Source organism: Pteropus vampyrus, unplaced genomic scaffold, assembly GCF_000151845.1.
Source record: "Pteropus vampyrus isolate Shadow unplaced genomic scaffold, Pvam_2.0 Scaffold191, whole genome shotgun sequence".
Taxonomy (NCBI): domain Eukaryota; kingdom Metazoa; phylum Chordata; class Mammalia; order Chiroptera; family Pteropodidae; genus Pteropus; species Pteropus vampyrus.
The window spans coordinates 1934654-1952848 of record NW_011888972.1 but is presented as its reverse complement, the minus strand read 5'-3'; the positions used below and the strand labels follow the sequence as shown (position 1 = coordinate 1952848).

Here is an 18195-nt window from a genome sequence, read left to right as displayed (position 1 = left end):
CTGTTCCTTACCAAAGGGGAAAGCATTTACTGCTAGTCTAACGTCTGCCCCAAACTAGTTAGGCTGGCATCTCTTGTCTCCATGCTGGGGACTGGAGGTGGTGCAGTAGCACGTGGCTTATTAAAACACCTGTCTTTCCTTGTCACCATGACCTTGTCAGAGCACCTGGGACTGGGTTGGGGGCATGATCCCCTGGGGGCAAGCAAGCTAATGGAGAGACTTCGTCAGAACAGGTGGCGGCTTTGACCTTCACTTTCACAGGGAAGCCCTGCGCCAGGCAGGAATGTCAGCTGCCTGCTTTGTGGCACTGCTGTATCTAGCGCTAGCCTAGGTGACCACAGGCCTAGCCAGCTCTGGACCCAGATTCTCAAGCAGCCCCAGCGGGTCACAGGGCTGTAAAGACCCTCCGTCACTTACAGCTGTGTACTGGAGCTCAGGCCACAGCTTCATGAGGGAGGGGCACAGCTGGTGGTTCCTTGTGTAGCTTCCATATTTATAAAAACCCCAAACTACAACTGCCTCCTCTCCCTGGCTGACCCTGCAAGGGGTCCACAGTGTCCAAAGACAAAGGACCTCCATTGAATATTGTATCCTTTCTTCACGTCACCCCTCAGGACATCCCCAGAGTGGGGTGGAGCTGCCTGTGGCTCCCAGGTAAGGTCTCATGCTTCAAGTTTGGAATCTTTCTTTGGTCGTGGGGGCCGTCCGAGGCATGGTGGGACATTTAGCAGTATCCCTAGCCTCTACTCTCTCTAGACATTGCCGGAGGTCCCCGGGGTAGATGTAAATTGTCCCTGGTTGAAGAATAGCTGTGGACCTGTGGCCAGTGAGAACATTCAGTGGCTTCATTTCATTGTCACCCAGTCCCACAGTACTGTACCCTCCTGGGCCATGTGCCTTGGCGGTGCCTCAGTTGTGACAGGGAGACTCCAAAAGTGTCGCTCGCGTGGGCCCAGGAGCTTGGCATCCAGCTATAGCTCCAGCTGAGACTGAGGCTGGCATCCGAACAGGTGTAGTGGGGGCCCGGGTTCTGCCCGTCGACGTAACAAGCCGGGGCCAGCCAGTGTCTTGCCGCTGCCAAGCTAGGCCGCTCGAAATCCGGTGGCCCTTGCCGTGCTGCTCCTCCTGTGAGGGTTGGAATGCGGGATGAGAGCTATTTTGGTCTTGTCTCCCTCCCTCTGCCTCCCTCTCCTATAAGCCTCTAGTTAGAGTTGAGATTCCAGCTAAGAGCAGCGGGAGCAGGGGCAGACACGTGCACCCAGCCTTCCAGCGGACAAGGTATTGCAGACCCCCCGAACGTCTGCTCTGGGGTCAGGAGGGGATGTCTAGGCGCTCCTCGAATCCACCTCTCAGTATGTGCTCTTGTGAAGGCCGCTCTCCAGTTGTAGCGTCTCTGCTAGGACCACTGCCGCCGTAGGGGGCCCGTTTGCGCAAATTCGGATGAAGCAGAGGCTCTGAGGGATCCAAGGCTTGAAACTGGGGTGAGGGCACCCTTCTTTTTCGCCTAGGCTCCTTAGTGTGTCTCTTCGTGGGAGGATGAGAGGCATTTGTCATGAGCACTGGGCATCAAGTGAGATGTTGGCCGACATCTCGTCTGTAAGCAGGACCCTCTCTAGAAGCGCGCTGGGCGGACGAAACAGGCCTTGCATCAACCGAGAGAAATGGTCCGAGGAGCTGTTTGTTAGGACCGAGCCTTTCCCAGGTGCAGCAGCAAGGCCTGGCTTGGTAGGCGGCCCCTCTACCCACCGTGGGTACCAGCCTGGCCTCGCAGAGCCCACCTTGGGAACTGGGGTTGTCACCTAGGCAATGGCATTGCAGATATTTCTCCGCCGCCTTAGAATGCTTTCCTCCTGTGCTCACTGAAGGTGGGAGAGGCCATGCTGATACCAGATCTTGTTTTAGAGATTGTCATCCCACACTGAGGGCCACGAAGGAGATGCCTTCCCAGATAAGGAGCTAAATATGGTAAAGGAAACCCACACATTGGTTGGAAGCGGCCTTATGGAGCAGGTCGGCTAACTGTTTGAATAAATTATCTTCACAAACACCCACAGACCTGCCCGCCCCTGTCATACTATACGTATTTCTTTTACTGCTTCTTGTCTTCTCTTCCTCTTGCCCTCGGCCTAGAGAGAACATGGGCCAGTGATTAGAATGGCGTGTGTCTGGCCTCTGGCTAGAATCGATCTTTCCAGACACCTATGCTGGTCCAAAACCAACAGAAAAACCAATCCTGTCCTTAGACATTCTGATGTAATCGATCATGGCCCGCACAGGCACTGGCATTTTCAGAGCTTCCCAGATTAGAATGGGCAGCCTGAGTCGAGAGGTTACTGTGCTCCAGCTGTAACAGAGACACTTCGATCCGGGTATCCCTGACATCCACCCATTGCTTGTCCGGGGCCATGTGTCTTGCCTGGTCTGTAAGCCTGAGCTGGACTTTGAGTTTGGAGGGAGCAGGCTGAGTGACCAGCTCCCCATTAGTGGCCTGAAGAGGATTGGGTCGGTGACATTCTCTAAGTGAGGCCTGGCTTTCTTTCTCACTTCTTGACAACTAGGACACAGTCTGAACTGAGCCTGAAAGACTGCGGATACCCAGGTCAAGGAAAGCAGCCTTCTCTAATTCTAACTTTCATCCAGACATGTTGAAAACTAGGTAGAGCCTGACCAAATTCAGACAGTAAGCAGGAAGGTCAGCGGTGAAGTGCTCAGTCCTCACCGTGTAGGTTTGGAAACCAAAGCTTAAGGAATAAAGCAAGTGGCCTAAGATGACTTAGTCAGCAAGTAGAGGAGTCGCTTGATTGGAAAAAGCTTTTCCTCCAACCCAGTTATTAGGCTCGGGCATGATGGCGTTGACTCTGTGGGGAATGTGGCTGCTTTTCTCCTGGGAGCCTGAACTCTACCCTCATGCGCATAGCGCAGCTTGAGAACAGAAGCCCTGCTTTGCCCCTCTTCCCATTCTCTGCAGAGAAAAATGCAGAACTTTCCGACTCCTCAAACTCCACGCTGAGGTCCCTTCTGCGTGGCCTGTGTAAGTGTAGGCGCAGATGCCATTATTGACCTCGGAAACCAGTCCTTTGACGCTCCCTTCAGGAGACTTGTGAGTGTGGCCCAGGGATCTGATTTGACTGATCACAAGGATCTCTAACCTGTCCTCTCCCCTCAAATCTTATGGCTCGGATCAGCTGGGCCCCTCCCCTGGGGAGGGTCTGGGCTTAAATCTCACTGGAATTCAGCTTGTGCCAGCTGAGGGCCGTCCCCGACCTGTCCTGGCACATCACCCTAGGGGCCACAGACATGTCTGTATCGCCTAAGCCTGCCCGGTGTCACTCCCCCCGCCGGGCACATAAGACAATCCTGGGTCTGGGCTGCCTGGGCCCCCCAGCCCCAGGTAAATTGACTCTCTGGGGGTGGGTGGTCACTCCTGGCCCCGGCCTGGGCAGGCTGGGACGGGTGGGAGGGATGGAGGCAAAACACCTTAGCTCAGCCCTTAAACAACAAGACATATGTCCCTGGCCGCTTTATCTGGGAGGGAGCCTCAGGGCCTCCCAGCTCTCCCTGGGGTGATGTGTTGGGCAATAACCTACTACATTCTCCAGATTCCTACCAGGGAGTGCTGCTGGGGATTCAGTTTGGAGCCCTGCCTCAGACTCCATGGCCCCTTTGTCTTTTTGAGGTGCCGTGGCCTCTGAAACTTCTGCCTCCCGACCTTGCTTCCCCAAGCCATTTGGCTCCAAATCTTTTTTCCTTTGGGAAGCTTTGGTCGGAGAGGGGAGGAGAGTCATCTGGTGAGTGCTCGTTACTGTGTGTCAAGGATTTTCTTTCTCTCTAGTACTTCACTGAATGCTCTCAGTAGCTATAAGAAGTGGATTCTATTGGCGCCATTTTAACGAGGAGGAAACTGAGTCTTAGATTGGGTAACAACTTGCCCAAAGTCAGACAGTTACTGACAGACAGCCCCAGGATTTGAACTCAGACTCGTCACTTCCCTAGAACACAGGGGCAGAAAAAATGTTCGGGGACCTGGAGTCGGTTCCTTTGAGTCTAAGTCCCACTGTTTACCTGGCATCTGAGGGCGGGTGAGTATAATGTGATGGAAAAGATCGCTAGACATGGAATTTTAAAATCAGGGTTGTAGTCTCAATTGTGACGCTTAACTCTGTGTGACTTGGAAAAGTCCCTTGAGCCTCAGTATTCCCCATACTGTAGCTTTTTAAAAATACTGATTTGAAGAGTGTGACCACAGACCAATTAAAACAGCCCCTGGGGATGGGGCCCTGGGGAATTGGTATTTCGAAAACCTCCTAGCAGATTCTACTGTGCGTCCATCAGTGGGAATCCCTGAGCTAGACGATTTCAGCCAACACTTTCCAAACTGTAATATTCACACAAATTCAATGGCAGTTCAATTCAATATGTCTGGGACTCTGTGTCTGACGCATTCCCAGGTGAGGTGGACACTGCTGGTCCAGGGACCACGCTTTGAATAGCAGGGGCTAGAAGGCCCTTGATGAAACAAGTTGGTGCTCACCTGAGTGAGCCGATTTCATTCTCAGCAGTCCTGGCTAGGGCCACCACCTAGTGTTAGGGGAGCTGGCAGCCTGTCACCCCCCGCCATGGGCTCCATGGCCATGCACTTTCCCGAGGCCCTCAGGATTCAGAAGGAGCACCGGAGTAATGAACAGGCAGCTGTGTCTCTCCTCTTTGTTCTGTCTCGAGCCATGAGTGACTGGGGGCTGCAGTGGACTTCTAGGGTGTGTTCCTGACATGCTGGCCTTTCCCTGGGGATTGGCAACCCCGCTTGAGGTGGCCATAACACCTATGGCCCTTTAGGTGTCACTGTTTCCTTCTGTGCTCACTTTTCTGGAAAGTCCGAACTGGTCTCTCCTTTGTCCTACTGACAGGAAAGCAGAGCTGGCTGCTGGGAGGGGCTCTGAGGATGGGGAACAGTAGAAGGCTGGGGCGTGGTTGCCACAGCGAAACCATGTCCCTAAAGTGCTCACTGGGTGGGCCCGAAGTCCCTTCAGGCAGGCTGCTCTTATCTATCACCTGCCCAGAGACCTGGATCCTTTCCCAGGCCTGCATTGCCCCCTGCCAGAGGACACAAGTAATGTCAGCAGGACCTGTGTGGACAAATGCTTTCAGGACTTCCAAGATCTTTATCACAGCTTAGAGAGTTGCAGCAACAAAAAACACGCACAGACACGCAGATGCAGGTACATGCACAGACCAAGGGGCCTGGGGGGTGTGAATGCATGTGCGCGAACCCCCACAATCCACATGGATCATGGACAGAAGCAGACTTGGCTACAGCCGTACGGGGAGACAGAAGCTGGGGCGGTACCGGCTGGGCGCACGCACTCATGAAACAGCCGCGGAGCCTTCAAGTCCTCATTAGCGTGTGGCTCCGAGGAGCCTTGTGGTTTCTCTGACCGACTTCTACCTTACCCCATGCTTTCTTCCCCCCTCCACCCACCCAGCATCTCTGAAACACTGTTTTGCCCTTTATCGGTCCTGGCTGCTGGGTTCTCATCCTGAATCTCCTTGTGTCAGGGTTCTGGGAACACGGAGAATTTCTTGTCTTGGAAGAACCCCACTAATCTCCTCGGAGTCCCCTGGTCACAGGTGTGAAGAACATGGAGGAAGTGGGGGGCCGGTCTCCGTGGCCAGAGCAGCTCTCTAGCTCCACCTGGGTACGGAACGAGTCGCTGCCTGGGCGGTCCCAGAGTTTGCTGCTGCTACTCTGTGGCTTCAGTCCAGCTGTATCTCTCCACTGAGGCTGGCCGGGGTATCCCGCTCAGTGCCAGACACTCCCAGGTCACGGGTGGGCGGCTGGCCCAGCCGTTGCCCTCCAAGACGCCCACAAGCCAGCGCTGTTGGCATGACAGTCAGCACTGGGTTATGCCACAAATAGGCCAGCCACGTGGGAGAGCTGGCATAGCCCTGGGAGGCTCCAAGGGGAGGGAGGGCACTGGGGAAGCCACCATGTCCGAGGGGTAGGGGCCCTGACTATGGACCGTACACCAGCCCCGCCTTTTTGAGCCGCTTTGGAGATCCAGGAAATGGGGACAGTGAAACCATCACAGCCTGTCGTGTGTGCAAAGTGAGATTTGATTGTCCAAGGGGACGTTTTCTGTTCCCAGCTGTGCTAGGACAGTCTACCCAGGCCGTGGAACGGGGTGGCTCCCTGAGGAAGAGACACAGATGCGCCTTCCGTCCCCAGCAGTAGTCCTTGACCCCAGACTGTCCTGGGAGTTGGTGGCTGTCGGTGGGCTGTGTTGCTGGGCAGGGGCAGGAGAGTGGGAGGGGCTCGAGATAGGCAGGGAATGAGGCTCAGGAAAGGGGGTCCCAGGCACACAGGGAGTGGGGCTTCGGGAGCAGAGCGTAAAGTGAGCCGTCTGACGTGAAGCAAGGGTGCCAGCCCCTCTCTTACCGTTTCCAGGTCACCAGAACTGGAGATGCCTACGTGCGGGAGGTGACGCAGCATGCACCCATCGTCTCGCTAACCCCGCTTCTCCGCCTCACTCTCTTCCCCCTGTTCTGTTCTAGAAGCCGAGGCCAAGAAAGCATGCGAGTGGCTCCGAGCTACAGGATTCCCTCAGTATGCTCAGCTCTTTGAAGGTGGGTCTCTTCCCTTCTCCCATTCCCAAAGTTTCCTGTGTCTGGTTCCCAGGGCTGAATTCTGACCCCCCTCCTCCCTCAACAGTTCTTTCCCAGGAGACTCTTGTCCAAGTACCATCTGTATTCTGGTGACTCCCAAATGTCTCTCTGTCCAGACTTCATCTCCGAGCTCCAGATTTATCTATTTAGCTGCCAATTCGATATCTGCCCTCTGATATCTGACGGGCATCACCACCCACTCAAGCCCCACCTCCCAGAATCATCCTTTCCTTTGTCCCCCGTATGTAACCCTTCAGCAAGTCTCTTCTCCCTCCAGAATATATCTTGAATCCATCCAATTCCCGCCACCTTCACTGCCACATCGGTGTGACCCCCCCGTCATCAGTCACTTGGCCTAGTGCAGCAGCCTCTTCCCTGTGCTCCCTGTTCTGCTCTGAATGCACAGCAGCTAGAGGGGCCCCGTGAAGGCGGACTCGCTGTCGCTCCTCTGCTCTGAATGGAGTCAGCCCAAGTGCTTTATCCTCACTCGCAAGACTGCCTTAGCCACCTGCCCTCGCTGCCCCGCCTTCACTCACCAGGGCCCAGGCTCCTTCCCATCATTTGCTCACTCTGGACCCTTTGTCTCCTTAGAGCTTTAATGTTAGTGCCGCTGGGAACTCTCTTCCCCAGCTCTTTGCATGGCCGGCCCCTTCTCATTCTTCAGGACTCAGCTCAGAGGTCATTGCCCCAGAAGGCACCTGCTGACCACCTCTCTTCACCCCATCACCTTGGCCGATGCCTTTTTGTAGCATTAATGACTGCATTCTCTTGTTGGTTTCACATATTGTTTATTGTCTGTTGCCCCCGGGAGAATGTAAAGTCCATGGAGGCTGTGACCGCTTCTGTCTTGTTCACTGCTGTCTCCCCAGTGTCTGGCACAAAGGAGGTGCTCCATGAATATCAGGAAATGAGTAAATGGCCTCATTTTACCAATAAGGCAGAGAGGTGTGGGGTTTCCTGGCTGCTCTCTCGTCCTCCCTGCTCCTTCCTCTCTCCCCTCCCCTCCCTAAACCTGACGGAGTGCCCCTGCCCCTGCCCCCCGTGTTCTGGGTGGCAGTGGGAAGCGTTTCTTCTGTCTTCCTTCTTTCTCTGCACACCCCCGCCCCCCGCCACTACACCTGGATTCGGGAGGAGGTTCCTGGTCTTAGAAGCCCAGGATTCACAGAGGACTGGGGAAGCCCATGGACCCGCCTGTCCTGCACCTCTCCCTTGATGGCCCACCTGAGCTCCTGGACCCCTTCTTTCCTCCAGGCTCCCTCTTCCTGCCCTACTCTCGCAGGCCTGCTTCCCTGCCTCCCCAGCCTCCCCCTTCCGCCCTCAACTCACCTTGGCTCCTCTCTGCCATACAGAAGGTTCGCTCCCCCTGGATCTTGGCTCTGTGAAGAAGGACCACGGTTTTCTGGACGAGGACTCTTTGGGGGCCCTGTGCAGGTAGGGGGGCTGAGGGCCAGGCTTGGGACATCAGGCCTGGCTTGGGGCTTCCTCATGACAAAAAAAAAAAGCAGTCCCTAATAGAGAACTCATCTACTGCAGTCACCCTGCTCCTTCTGTGTTCTGGGTCTGTGACACCCTCGGCCACCCGGGCGCTCTAGCTGGGAAGCCAAAATCTGGCCTTGATTGTTTTCTCCCTTCAGTTGGGTCCCCCGCATGATCCTCTGACTTGTCCGCTCTCTACTTACACCAGCTCGGTCGACTTCTTGAATCCATTCCAGCCTCCTAACTGGCCTTCCCGCCTTCCATCTGTGCACCCCCCTCTTCGTCCCAGTCCAGCTTCCCGATAACCATTAGGGTCAGTTTGCAGGCAGGCGCTCCTCTGCTTAAAATATGTCACCGCCTGGAGGGAGAAGTGCAGAGCTCTTTCACTGTGACACCCGAGGCCCTTTGCAATCTGGTTTCGACTTATCGGCTCCGGTCCCCCTCTCATACCCACAACTGGTCTGTTTACAGACTCTTTCCCTGTCCACCTTGTCCCAGGCTCCTGGCATAGGAGTCCCAGGGTCTCTTTCACTCAGAATGCCATTGCTGTCTTTGCCCATAGTGTCTTCTGTCACTACACCCCCTCTGTTCACGGAAGTTCCTTGTCCCACCGTCTGTGTGCCTGCCGTGCCTTCTGCTACTCTGTCTTTGAACCTGTCCGATCTCTGTAGTGGTTTGCTTCCACATCTAAAATCTACCCAGCATCGCGTCGGGCGCTGAAACCTCCACGAACACTGGGGCTTGGGAGAGGTTTCGGTGGCTGGGCGTATGAAGCAGTAGATGACATCTTGGGAGTGTGGTGGTGGGCTGCGCCCTGCAGGCTTCGGGGGTTGGGGTCCTTGGGCGAACACTGCGCGCTTTCCTTGCAGGAGGCTGATGACCTTAAACAAGTGTGCCTCGATGAAACTGGAGGTTCATTTTCAAAGTAAGCAGGTGAGTCATGGCGAGAGTGGGGTCAGTGGCCTTGTGGCACCGTGGGGGGCCCAGGACACACACAAAGCCCTTGTGAAACTGGCTTTTGGAGTCCGTGGTGTCCACAGCAGTGCCCTGTTGTAGCCTGGGAGTTGGGCGTAGGGGGCTCTTAGGAGTCTCTGGGTTTTGGCGAGTTTGGTCTAGAGTCTGGAATGTGATAAGTTCCATGGCCCATGGCCTCACCTACCCGCTTCAGCCCACCTCTCCCTCCTGGGTTTGCTAATAACTCGACGTACAGATGGCCCTTCCTCACAGCAATCCATCTGCCTCCACTCCCTGCGTGGCGATGGCAGAAATGCCTTGACTAGGGGCTAGGGACAAAATAACGTCATAGAAAAGTTGCGGCCCATATGGTTTTAGAATTCAAGACCCTTAAGCCCACCTACATGAAGTCCGTGCCTTCTGAGCCTCATTTTCCCCCATCTCTATAATGAATGGGGGTCGTTAAAAGCCTCCAAAGGCCTCTTTGACTCTTCCGAGCCGGGACCATGGAAACCACAAGGCCTCTTGGTCTGCACGGAGCCTTGGAACTTGGGCCCGGTGATCCCATTGTTTCCCTGGTATCAGGCTCTGTGAGTTTCCTCTGGCCCGGTCCCAGCTCTGCCACTCACTGCTAAGTGACCTTGGGCAAGCCTCTTGCCCTCTCTGGGCCTCAGTTTTCCTACCCCGCAAATTAAAAAATGAGAAAATCTAAAATCTCCTCCCAGTTCTGGCATGCCGTGATATTAATCTGAGTCTAGCCTAGACTTGAAAGGCTGCTGGGGACAGGAGGTCAAGATGCCTGAATTGTAGCCTGGCTCTTTCACTGGCTCCCTGCATAACAGTATATGACCTTGGGCAAGTGGCTTCTCATTTGTGGGTCTGGATTTCCCTCTCTGCAAATGGGGAGGGATGAGATTAATCAGATGGCCTTTACCATCCATCTGGGCTCCATCTATAACTCCTGGATTCCTTTCTCCGGCAATTATAGAGCCAGCCCCCACCCCCGCAGGACATGTCCTCAACCAGAAAGCCCAGCCCTTTGCCTCAAAGTCCCCCAAGAGTTTGGAGATAGAGAGTGGAGCGCAAGCAAGGGCTTGCGGGGGACTTCTCTGACCCAGCCCTGTGGCGCCCTTCCCAGAATGACGACTCTGAAGAGGAGGAGCGCTGTGCCATCAGCACCCCCTGGGCTCTGCAGCGAGAAAGTCAGCGCTGGTCTCGCGTGGGTTCCTCTGACCTGCTGGCCCCACCGAGCCCTGGGCTGCCAGTGACCTCCAGCTGTGAGAGCGTCCTCACAGAACTTAGTGCCACCTCCTTGCCGGCCATCACCGTGAGCCTCCCACCAGAGCCAGCAGACTTGCCCTTGCTAGGCCGTGTCCCCAGCCCGAGTGACCGGTCCCTCCTTAGCCCCACTCAGAGCCCAGAGGATCCCCAGGACAAAGCCAAGAAGCGTCGTTCCCGTAGCTTCCTCAAGCATTTTGAGTCTCTGAGGCGGAAGGAAAAGGGTGGCAGCCGGCAAGCCGAGGCCGAGCATAGCCCAGCCGCTTCGGAGAAGGCCACCAAAGCCTCCTCTTTCCGCAGCCGCCGCGGCTTCCTCTCAGCCGGATTCTACAGGGCCAAGAACCGGGCACACAGCTCTGCCAGTGGTGGTGGCGCTGAGACTCGGAGGGTCTGGGAGGCCTGGCCCGTGGCCACGTTCCGGCATCCTCAGCGGGCGCACAGGGCTAACTGCCTGGTGCACGTGCCCGGGGACCACAAACCAGGCACATTCCCTCGTTCCCTGTCCATTGAGAGCCTGTGTCCTGAGCACGGACACCGTCTGGCCGACTGGCAGCCAGGAAGGCGCCGGGGCTGCGATGGTCGCCGGGGCTCCTGTGGCTCCACGGGCAGCCATGCCAGCACCTATGACAACATGCCTGAGCCGTGCCCCACCGAGCTCGGACTGGCTGGGGCCGAGGCTGAAGGGGAGGAGCGTGGGGGCAGCTATGCCCACCTAGACGACATCCTCCAGCACGTGTGGGGCCTGCAGCAACGGGTAGAGCTTTGGTCTCAGGCCGTGTACCCAGATCTGAGGCCTGGAGACAAGGAGGACGAAGACGACGACGACGAAGAGGAGGAGGCCACTTCATCAGTGGACATCGCCACGGTCGAGGTCGAAGCTCAGGCTGAGGCTCTGGCCCGGGAAGACGTTCCGGCCCACAGAGAGGCCTCGGCCCTGGACCAGGCTGACGTCCAGCCAGTCGTCCCAGCTCAGCTTGAGGCTGAGACCCTGGGCCCAGCCCCGGATAATGAGCAGGAGGCAAATTCAGGTGGGGAACCCACTTCTGCCTCCAGCCTATCTGTGGAAGAAGGACACTCCATCTCCGACACTGTGGCCTCCTCCAGTGAACTGGATAGTAGCGGGAACTCTGTGAATGAGGCTGAGGCCTCGGGGTGTCCGGCTGGACTCCAGGTGTCAGCGCCTCGTGAACGACGAGATTCGGGCGTTGGGGCCTCACTTACCAGACCCTGCAGGTGGGAATTCAGGGTAGGGGTGGCGGCAAGGGGCCGTGCTATCTCTCTGTCTTTCCTTTCTCCCTCCCTCCCTTCTCCTCTCTCCCCTCCTTTCATCCTCACCCTCCCAACCCAATTTCTTAGTTATGAGGCCCAGGGGCAGGTTCTTGGGGGCTGGGTGATGCCTTTAGGCAGCCAGTCACAGCAGGGAAATAGCAAGAGCACAGGACTAGACAATCCAGAATGTTATGTTACGTTCCAGACCTGCCTCTGCTGTGGCCTTGAGCAGATCCTAGCTCCTCTTTGGGCTTCAGTTTTCCTGTGCAAATCCAGGGTGTTAGAAGAGATGGCCTCTGATCCCCAGCTTTGCCAGGCTGCTGTTGCCAGCGCAGACCCCCAGCTGCAGTCCCAGATGGAGGGGACTGGTGCTGCTGCTTCTGGTGCTAGGTGGGCACGAACCCCGCGCCACCTCCCCGGCAGCGGTCCTAGTTCCCCGCATTTTTCTTGCTTTTTTGGGGAACGGAAAGGGGCCAGCAAGAAGCCCTTTCTGAGGTCGCTGTTCTCTACCGCTCCTCCCTCCGCAGGAAGCTCCGCTGGCACAGTTTCCAGAATTCCCACCGGCCCAGCCTCAACTCGGAGTCACTGGAGATCAACCGGCAGTTCGCCAGCCAGATCCACCTGCTGCACAAGGGCTCCCTGCTGCGGCTCACGGCCTTCATGGAGAAGTACACCGTCCCCCAAAAGCACAGCTGGGGCTGGTGAGTGCTCCTGGGCTGCGATGGGCAGAGAGCGGCTCGCCCAGGCGTTGGCCCGCTCCGGGCCCCTGCTGCGGGGCCGTGGGAGGCTCAGCCACAGAAAGTGGGTGCAGACAGTCAGAGCCCATGGGATGTACCAGGAGGCTGGAGGGGCCGTGGCCCCAAGGCAAGGGGGTCCGTGTGGCTCTCTGGGGGCGGGCGCCCATGGCATGCATGGCACTTCGTGTGCCGCCTGCGACGAGGGGTGAGCGCGGGGGACCCAAGGTCCTCAAGCTGTACCTCCTGCACCCCAACCTCCATAGTGCCACCAGCAAGCTTGTCCTGAAACGCAGCTTTGGTTGTCACTCTCCTGATAAACACCCTTTTGTGGCTCCCCATTGCCACGAGTACGAGGTGGGGTTTCCTTACCACCGTGGTCCTTTCTTGTGCTGGCCCTGCCCTATCTCTCGTGTTCTGTAGCCCGCTACTCCCAAGCAATGCCACTGTACAGGCCAGTGGACCAGTCACTCGTCCCTGAATGTGCCAGGCTCTTTGTCCTGCCGGTTTGCCTTTCTCCGCGCTGTTCCCTGAGCCGAGAGTTCCTTTTCCCCGTTTCTCCGTGACAGTGTCTGCTTAGCCCTCAAGAGCCCGCTGAACTTCCGCCTCCGCTCCGGGGCCCTCCCTGACCCACTCGGTGCAGACCCCCTCCTTCATGGGGTCTCCCCCTAAGTTCTTGATCCACTCCCGGCCACATATATTGTCACTGCCTGTGGACGCGACTATCTCCTCAACCAGACTGAGAGCTCCCTGTGTCCCTCTGTGACTCCCTAGGGCTGGCCCAGCGCGGGTACTTCGTGAATGTTGAGTCTGGGCTTGGGTTGTGTTTCTTACCCTGCTCACCCCTGCGTGAGCCCCCTGAGACTGTAGCCAGAGTCTCCAAGCTGTGTCCTGGCCTACCCCACACCCCTTCCTGATCTTTCGTCACTCCTCCAAACAGGTCGATGCCCAAGTTCATGAAAAGGAACAAGACCCCAGACTACCGGGGCCAGCACGTGTTTGGGGTGCCACCCCTGATCCACGTGCAGCGCACAGGCCAGCCGTTGCCACAGAGCATTCAGCAAGCCATGCGTTACCTGCGCAGACATTGCCTGGACCAGGTGAGCGCGCATGGGGAGCGTGTAGAAAGGAAAGATGGCGCTGGGAGGAAGTGCAAGGCTAAGAAATTGGGCACGGGAGCCGCTCCCGTTTTGCTCCTTCCCCCTGGTTGGGCTTGTCCCGCAGGGACCTTTCTCCTAGCCTCGGGAAGGTCCAGCAAGGATGGAAACAAAGCCACCTTCCGCTGAGTTCTGGGCCAGCTGCTTTCCGGTCCAGACACTGTAGTCTCCAACTTTCAAGAGCCTGCTTTAGCCTGAGTTCCCCTTTTCTTACTCGTTCACACTAAAACCATCTTTCTCCTTGACCCAAAGCTATAACAAACGCTTTCCTCTGGTTTCGCCATTTTTCTCGATCCCTGCTCGGCGGGAAGCCTGCCAAGCTTGGAAGTCTCTGGGGCGGCCTATACTCGTGACTCCCCTCCCAGGCTTGGCCTCACAGTCTTCTCCTTCCATGTCTCCCTCCTTTCCTAACCTGCATGGGCCAGGTGGGCATCTTCCGCAAGTCTGGGGTGAAGTCTAGGATCCAGAACCTGCGCGAATTGAACGAGAGCTCCCCAGACAATGTCTGCTATGAGGGCCAGTCGGCCTACGATGTGGCTGACCTGGTCAAGCAGTATTTCCGAGACCTGCCTGAGCCCATCTTCACCAGCAAGCTCACCACGACTTTCCTGCAGATCTACCAGCGTGAGTTGCCCATACCCGTCCCTGCCCATTATCAACCAACCGCTCGAATCCTAGGGCTCGTGGAAGATAAACTTGGTGCGGACAAATGCAGCCGCGCCCAAGCACACTCGGGGGGAAGACTGACTGTCTGGAGTTGGGAAAGCCCAGCAGAGAAAAACCATGGTCCATTTCCCCGAGCCCGCCGTAAGGAAGGACTTACTGAGACCCCGAGGAAAGGCAGGGACTTACCTAAGCTTACACTGTACATTTGAGCAGAGCTGGATCTGGCACCCAGGGACCTCCCCGAGCCCACCTTAGCCCTTGTCTCCCACCGGCTTCCCTTGGATGCCCTGTTTCTTCTGCGTTCCTGGAAGCGGGAGATTCTAAGGGAGTAAGGAAGCCCTTCTGTGCCGTTCCTCGTCCACAGTCCTTCCCAAAGAGCAGTGGTTGCCGGCAGCGCAATCTGCCACCTTGCTGCTCCCGGATGAGAACCGAGAGGTGCTGCAGACCCTGCTGTATTTCCTAAGTGACATTGCCTCTGCCGAGGAAAACCAGATGACGGCCGGCAACCTGGCGGTGTGCTTGGCACCCTCCATCTTCCACCTCAACATCTCCAAGAAGGATAGCTCCTCACCCAGGTGAAGCAGGGTAGCGTGTGGCTGGGCGGGGCAGGGAAGGTTTGCCCTTCTTCCCCCTCCCAGACCCCTCTTTGGGCCCTTCAGGGCTGGCACTGCAGTTCCCAGGCATTACCACAAGGGGTCAGCCTGACTCCTCAGGGGCCTGTGACTGGTTGCACGCTGTGAAGCGGGGCATTATTCTCAAGGACAGCGGGTCGTTTTACGTTCAGGACGGCAAGTGGCTTCTAGAAAGCTGGGAAACCAGCCTGTCAGCCATCTTATCTTGTGCCCTTGTGCCATCCTCTCCTCTCGGTCCTTCCTTCCAGGATCAAGGGCAAACGCAGCCTGGGTGGCCGGCCAGGCCCCAGGGACCTGAGTGAGAACATGGCTGCCACCCAGGGACTGTCCCATATGATCAGTGACTGCAAGAAACTTTTCCAGGTGAGTAACTCTAGGCCATGGTGCCCCCTTTCCAAACCCGGGGGTACTGTCAGGGCCGATCTTTGTACCCCGGGTCAGGGGTAGAACGCAACTTGACAACACCTGTCGACTTCCTACATCCAGCTGTTCACTGCAAGGTTCTCATTTACCTCCCCGCAGTAGCCACGCCTCTCCACCCCTTTAGCATGAATGCGACTGACCCTGTGGTCTCTGGGACTGCTGCGTGCCGCCCTCCACAGCCCCAGCACGGTGTGCGCGTGTGTCTTCCCAGGTGCCCCAGGACGTGGTGCTGCAGCTGTGTGGGGCCTACAGTGAGGCCGAGCTCAGCCCTCCCGGCCCGGCCCTGTCCGAGCTGCGGCGGGCCCATGCCGCTGGCGTGAGCCTGAGCGTCTACATGGAAGAGAGCGTGCAGGAGCTGCTGCGCGACGCCGCCGAGCGCTTCAAGGGCTGGACAACCGTGCCAGGGCCCCAGCACACGGAGCTGGCTTGCAAGAAGGTGCGTACCGCCCTCCCCGCCATCGCCCCCTCCCAGCCCCACAGCGACTGGGGGCGAGTGGCACTACTCCAGTCGTGACCCCTGCCTCCTGTCCCCACTCCCGTGGCCTACAGGCACCGGACGAGCACCCGCTGCGTATGTGGAAGGCATCCACGGAGGTGGCGGCACCCCCGGCTCTGGTGCTGCACCGCATTCTGCGGGAGCGGGCCCTCTGGGATGAGGACCTGCTGCGGGCCCAGGTGCTGGAGTCCCTGATGCCAGGTGTCGAGCTGTACCACTACGTCACCGACAGCATGGCTCCCCATCCTTGCCGCGACTTCGTCGTCCTCCGGTGAGGGGCTCCAGCTGTCATCTGCTGTGCTTAGGGGGCCGGGGAGGTGGTGAGAACCGGCCTCGGGAACCTGAATGTGCGTGTCCCTTCCCCACAGGATGTGGCGCTCTGACCTGCCCCGCGGAGGCTGCCTGCTTGTCTCCCAATCCCTGGAGCCTGAGCAGCCCGTGCCCGAGTCGGGGGTAAGGGCGCTGCTGCTCACCTCCCAGTACCTCATGGAGCCCTGTGGCCTGGGCCGCTCCCGCCTCACCCACATCTGCCGCGCGGACCTCAGGTACCGGCCTCCTTTCTCCGGCACCCTCCCCACCTCTGTCCCTTGCCGTTGATCCCTGGGGGGCGCTGCGGGGAAGTCCTTTCTTCCTTCTGGAAAGGCTCCTGGGAAGAAGCCATGGCTCATGCTTGCCTGCTTCTACCCCCAGGGGCCGTTCTCCTGACTGGTACAGCAAAGTCTTCGGGCACCTGTGTGCCATGGAAGTGGCAAAGATCCGAGACTCCTTCCCGACTCTGCAGGCGGCTGGCCCGGAGACAAAGCTGTAAACCTCGTCCCGGTTCCAGGGTGGTACCACCCAGCCCCTTGGCACTCAAAGACCAAGGAGGCCTGCCCCATGCCCCCCAGCTGCCCGTCCCCCCCTCAGTTCCTGAAGCCCCTCTGCACATACAGGTGAAGGAAAGAAAATTTTAGTATCCCATCTCCACTCCACCCCGCCCCCAAGCCTACCTATGTTCTGCGGCCCCCCCCTACCTGCCAGGGAAGGAGCGAGAGAGCAGTACGTGCTCCCTCCTCTACGCCCTTCTGAGAGGTCAGACCGTTCTGTTTGGAGCTAGGATCCTTTTGACGTTGGACAGGGGGTTCTGGTCCTACCTTTGGGCCCAGTACTGGCCCTAAATTGGCTTTTCCAGAGAAATTGAACTGCAGTGGATGAGCATGGGGACAGAGCACAGGGCAGCCCCAAGCACCACGAGCAGTTTCCTTTGTCTAAGTACGAGGCTGATTTTTATGAGGCTGATTTAAAGAGTAGACACTGATGTGCGCCTAGTAAGTGACATGACGATTTGAGAGTAGTGGGGCGAACTTTCCTCGCTCAGATCTCAAGAGACCAATGAACAACTCTCCTTTAGCTTGGGCCCCACCCTTGATCTGCCACTCCCTGGGGTCCCACGCAGCCTTTGGCCTCACACTGCCATGTCTGGAGAGTAAACAGGCTTCACTCCTACCACACAGGCAGAGCAAAAGCAGACGGTGGCAAAAATACATGTTTCTGTGCCTGACGTAGAAGGCCGATGTCCCCTTGCTCAGACAGAGACCTGGCTCCCCGCTCAGGTGGCCAGCCAGCCAGGTGGTAGGGCGTAGTGTCAATCTGGCCAGCTGGGTCTTGATGCAAACATGATTATCCTACCCGTCAGCCATCTTGGTTCATGTGGAAATTCTAATTCTATTCGAACACCAACTGGTGCTTTTTTTTTCTCTTGGTTGAATAAATTAGAGTGGGATGGGTTCTAGCCAATGTAATTTTTAAGCTGATTTCGTTTCTATCTATAAATACTGTACAGTCACAACATGTACATGTATTTGTGTATATATAGATATATATACATTCGCACATCTATATATACACAGATATGTTCTCTCATGAGTGTACTATAGTCTGCGGGCGGGAGCGGGATGGGGGGCAGGGCACTTCAGGGTGAGATGAGGGAGGTGGAGAGCAGCAACCACGTGACCCTATCAGCAGAACAATAAAGCATTACTAGAGATTCACTCTGGCTGTGTGGCTGTCTTTGCTGAGACGATCGGCTAGGGACTGGGGGTGGGTTAGAACATATGCTTCGTGTTCGTGTTGGGGTCGGAGGTTGTGATCATCGCTGGCCCGGGACTCAGAGGCACAGGAGGAACGGCCTGAGCTCTTCTCTCTGGTGATATGGGGGTACGGGAGGCCGGCTGATGGTACAGAGGATGGTGTTGACCATGCTATTAACAGTATGAAAATCACCACCCAGGAGATGGTGTCCTTAGGAGACAGATAAAGGGTTATGAGGGGGCTCTTGGCAGGGCTAGCGGACTCCCCCAACCTTTCGGCTCTGGACTCTGCCACCCTGGACCTGCTTCCCAGTGTGGTTCCCCTTTGTCCGGCATTCTGGGAGAGACGGTGCCAAGCAGGGAAGCTTCTCCGGCCCTCAG

General features: G+C 57.1%; 1 protein-coding gene across 2 annotated transcripts in view; it reads left to right on the top strand.

Moving 5' to 3' along the window:
* STARD8 (StAR related lipid transfer domain containing 8) overlaps positions 1–17775 on the top strand; it is a 29839-nt gene extending 12064 nt beyond the window's left edge. Inside the window, exons 2-15 of one of the 2 annotated variants that reach the window (XM_011371464.2) lie at positions 6550–6621; positions 8010–8091; positions 9006–9069; positions 10229–11601; positions 11914–12027; positions 12165–12338; positions 13312–13471; positions 13954–14152; positions 14559–14769; positions 15075–15189; positions 15461–15685; positions 15799–16016; positions 16114–16290; positions 16436–17775. In XM_011371464.2, the coding sequence (XP_011369766.1) occupies positions 9013–9069; positions 10229–11601; positions 11914–12027; positions 12165–12338; positions 13312–13471; positions 13954–14152; positions 14559–14769; positions 15075–15189; positions 15461–15685; positions 15799–16016; positions 16114–16290; positions 16436–16553 (3141 nt within the window). In that variant the 5' untranslated portion in view covers positions 6550–6621; positions 8010–8091; positions 9006–9012 and the 3' untranslated portion in view covers positions 16554–17775. The remainder of the gene's footprint in view (positions 1–6549; positions 6622–8009; positions 8092–9005; positions 9070–10228; positions 11602–11913; positions 12028–12164; positions 12339–13311; positions 13472–13953; positions 14153–14558; positions 14770–15074; positions 15190–15460; positions 15686–15798; positions 16017–16113; positions 16291–16435) is intronic. The other variant, XM_011371465.2, reaches the window with a different exon arrangement.
* The last annotated feature ends 420 nt before the right edge of the window (positions 17776–18195 follow it).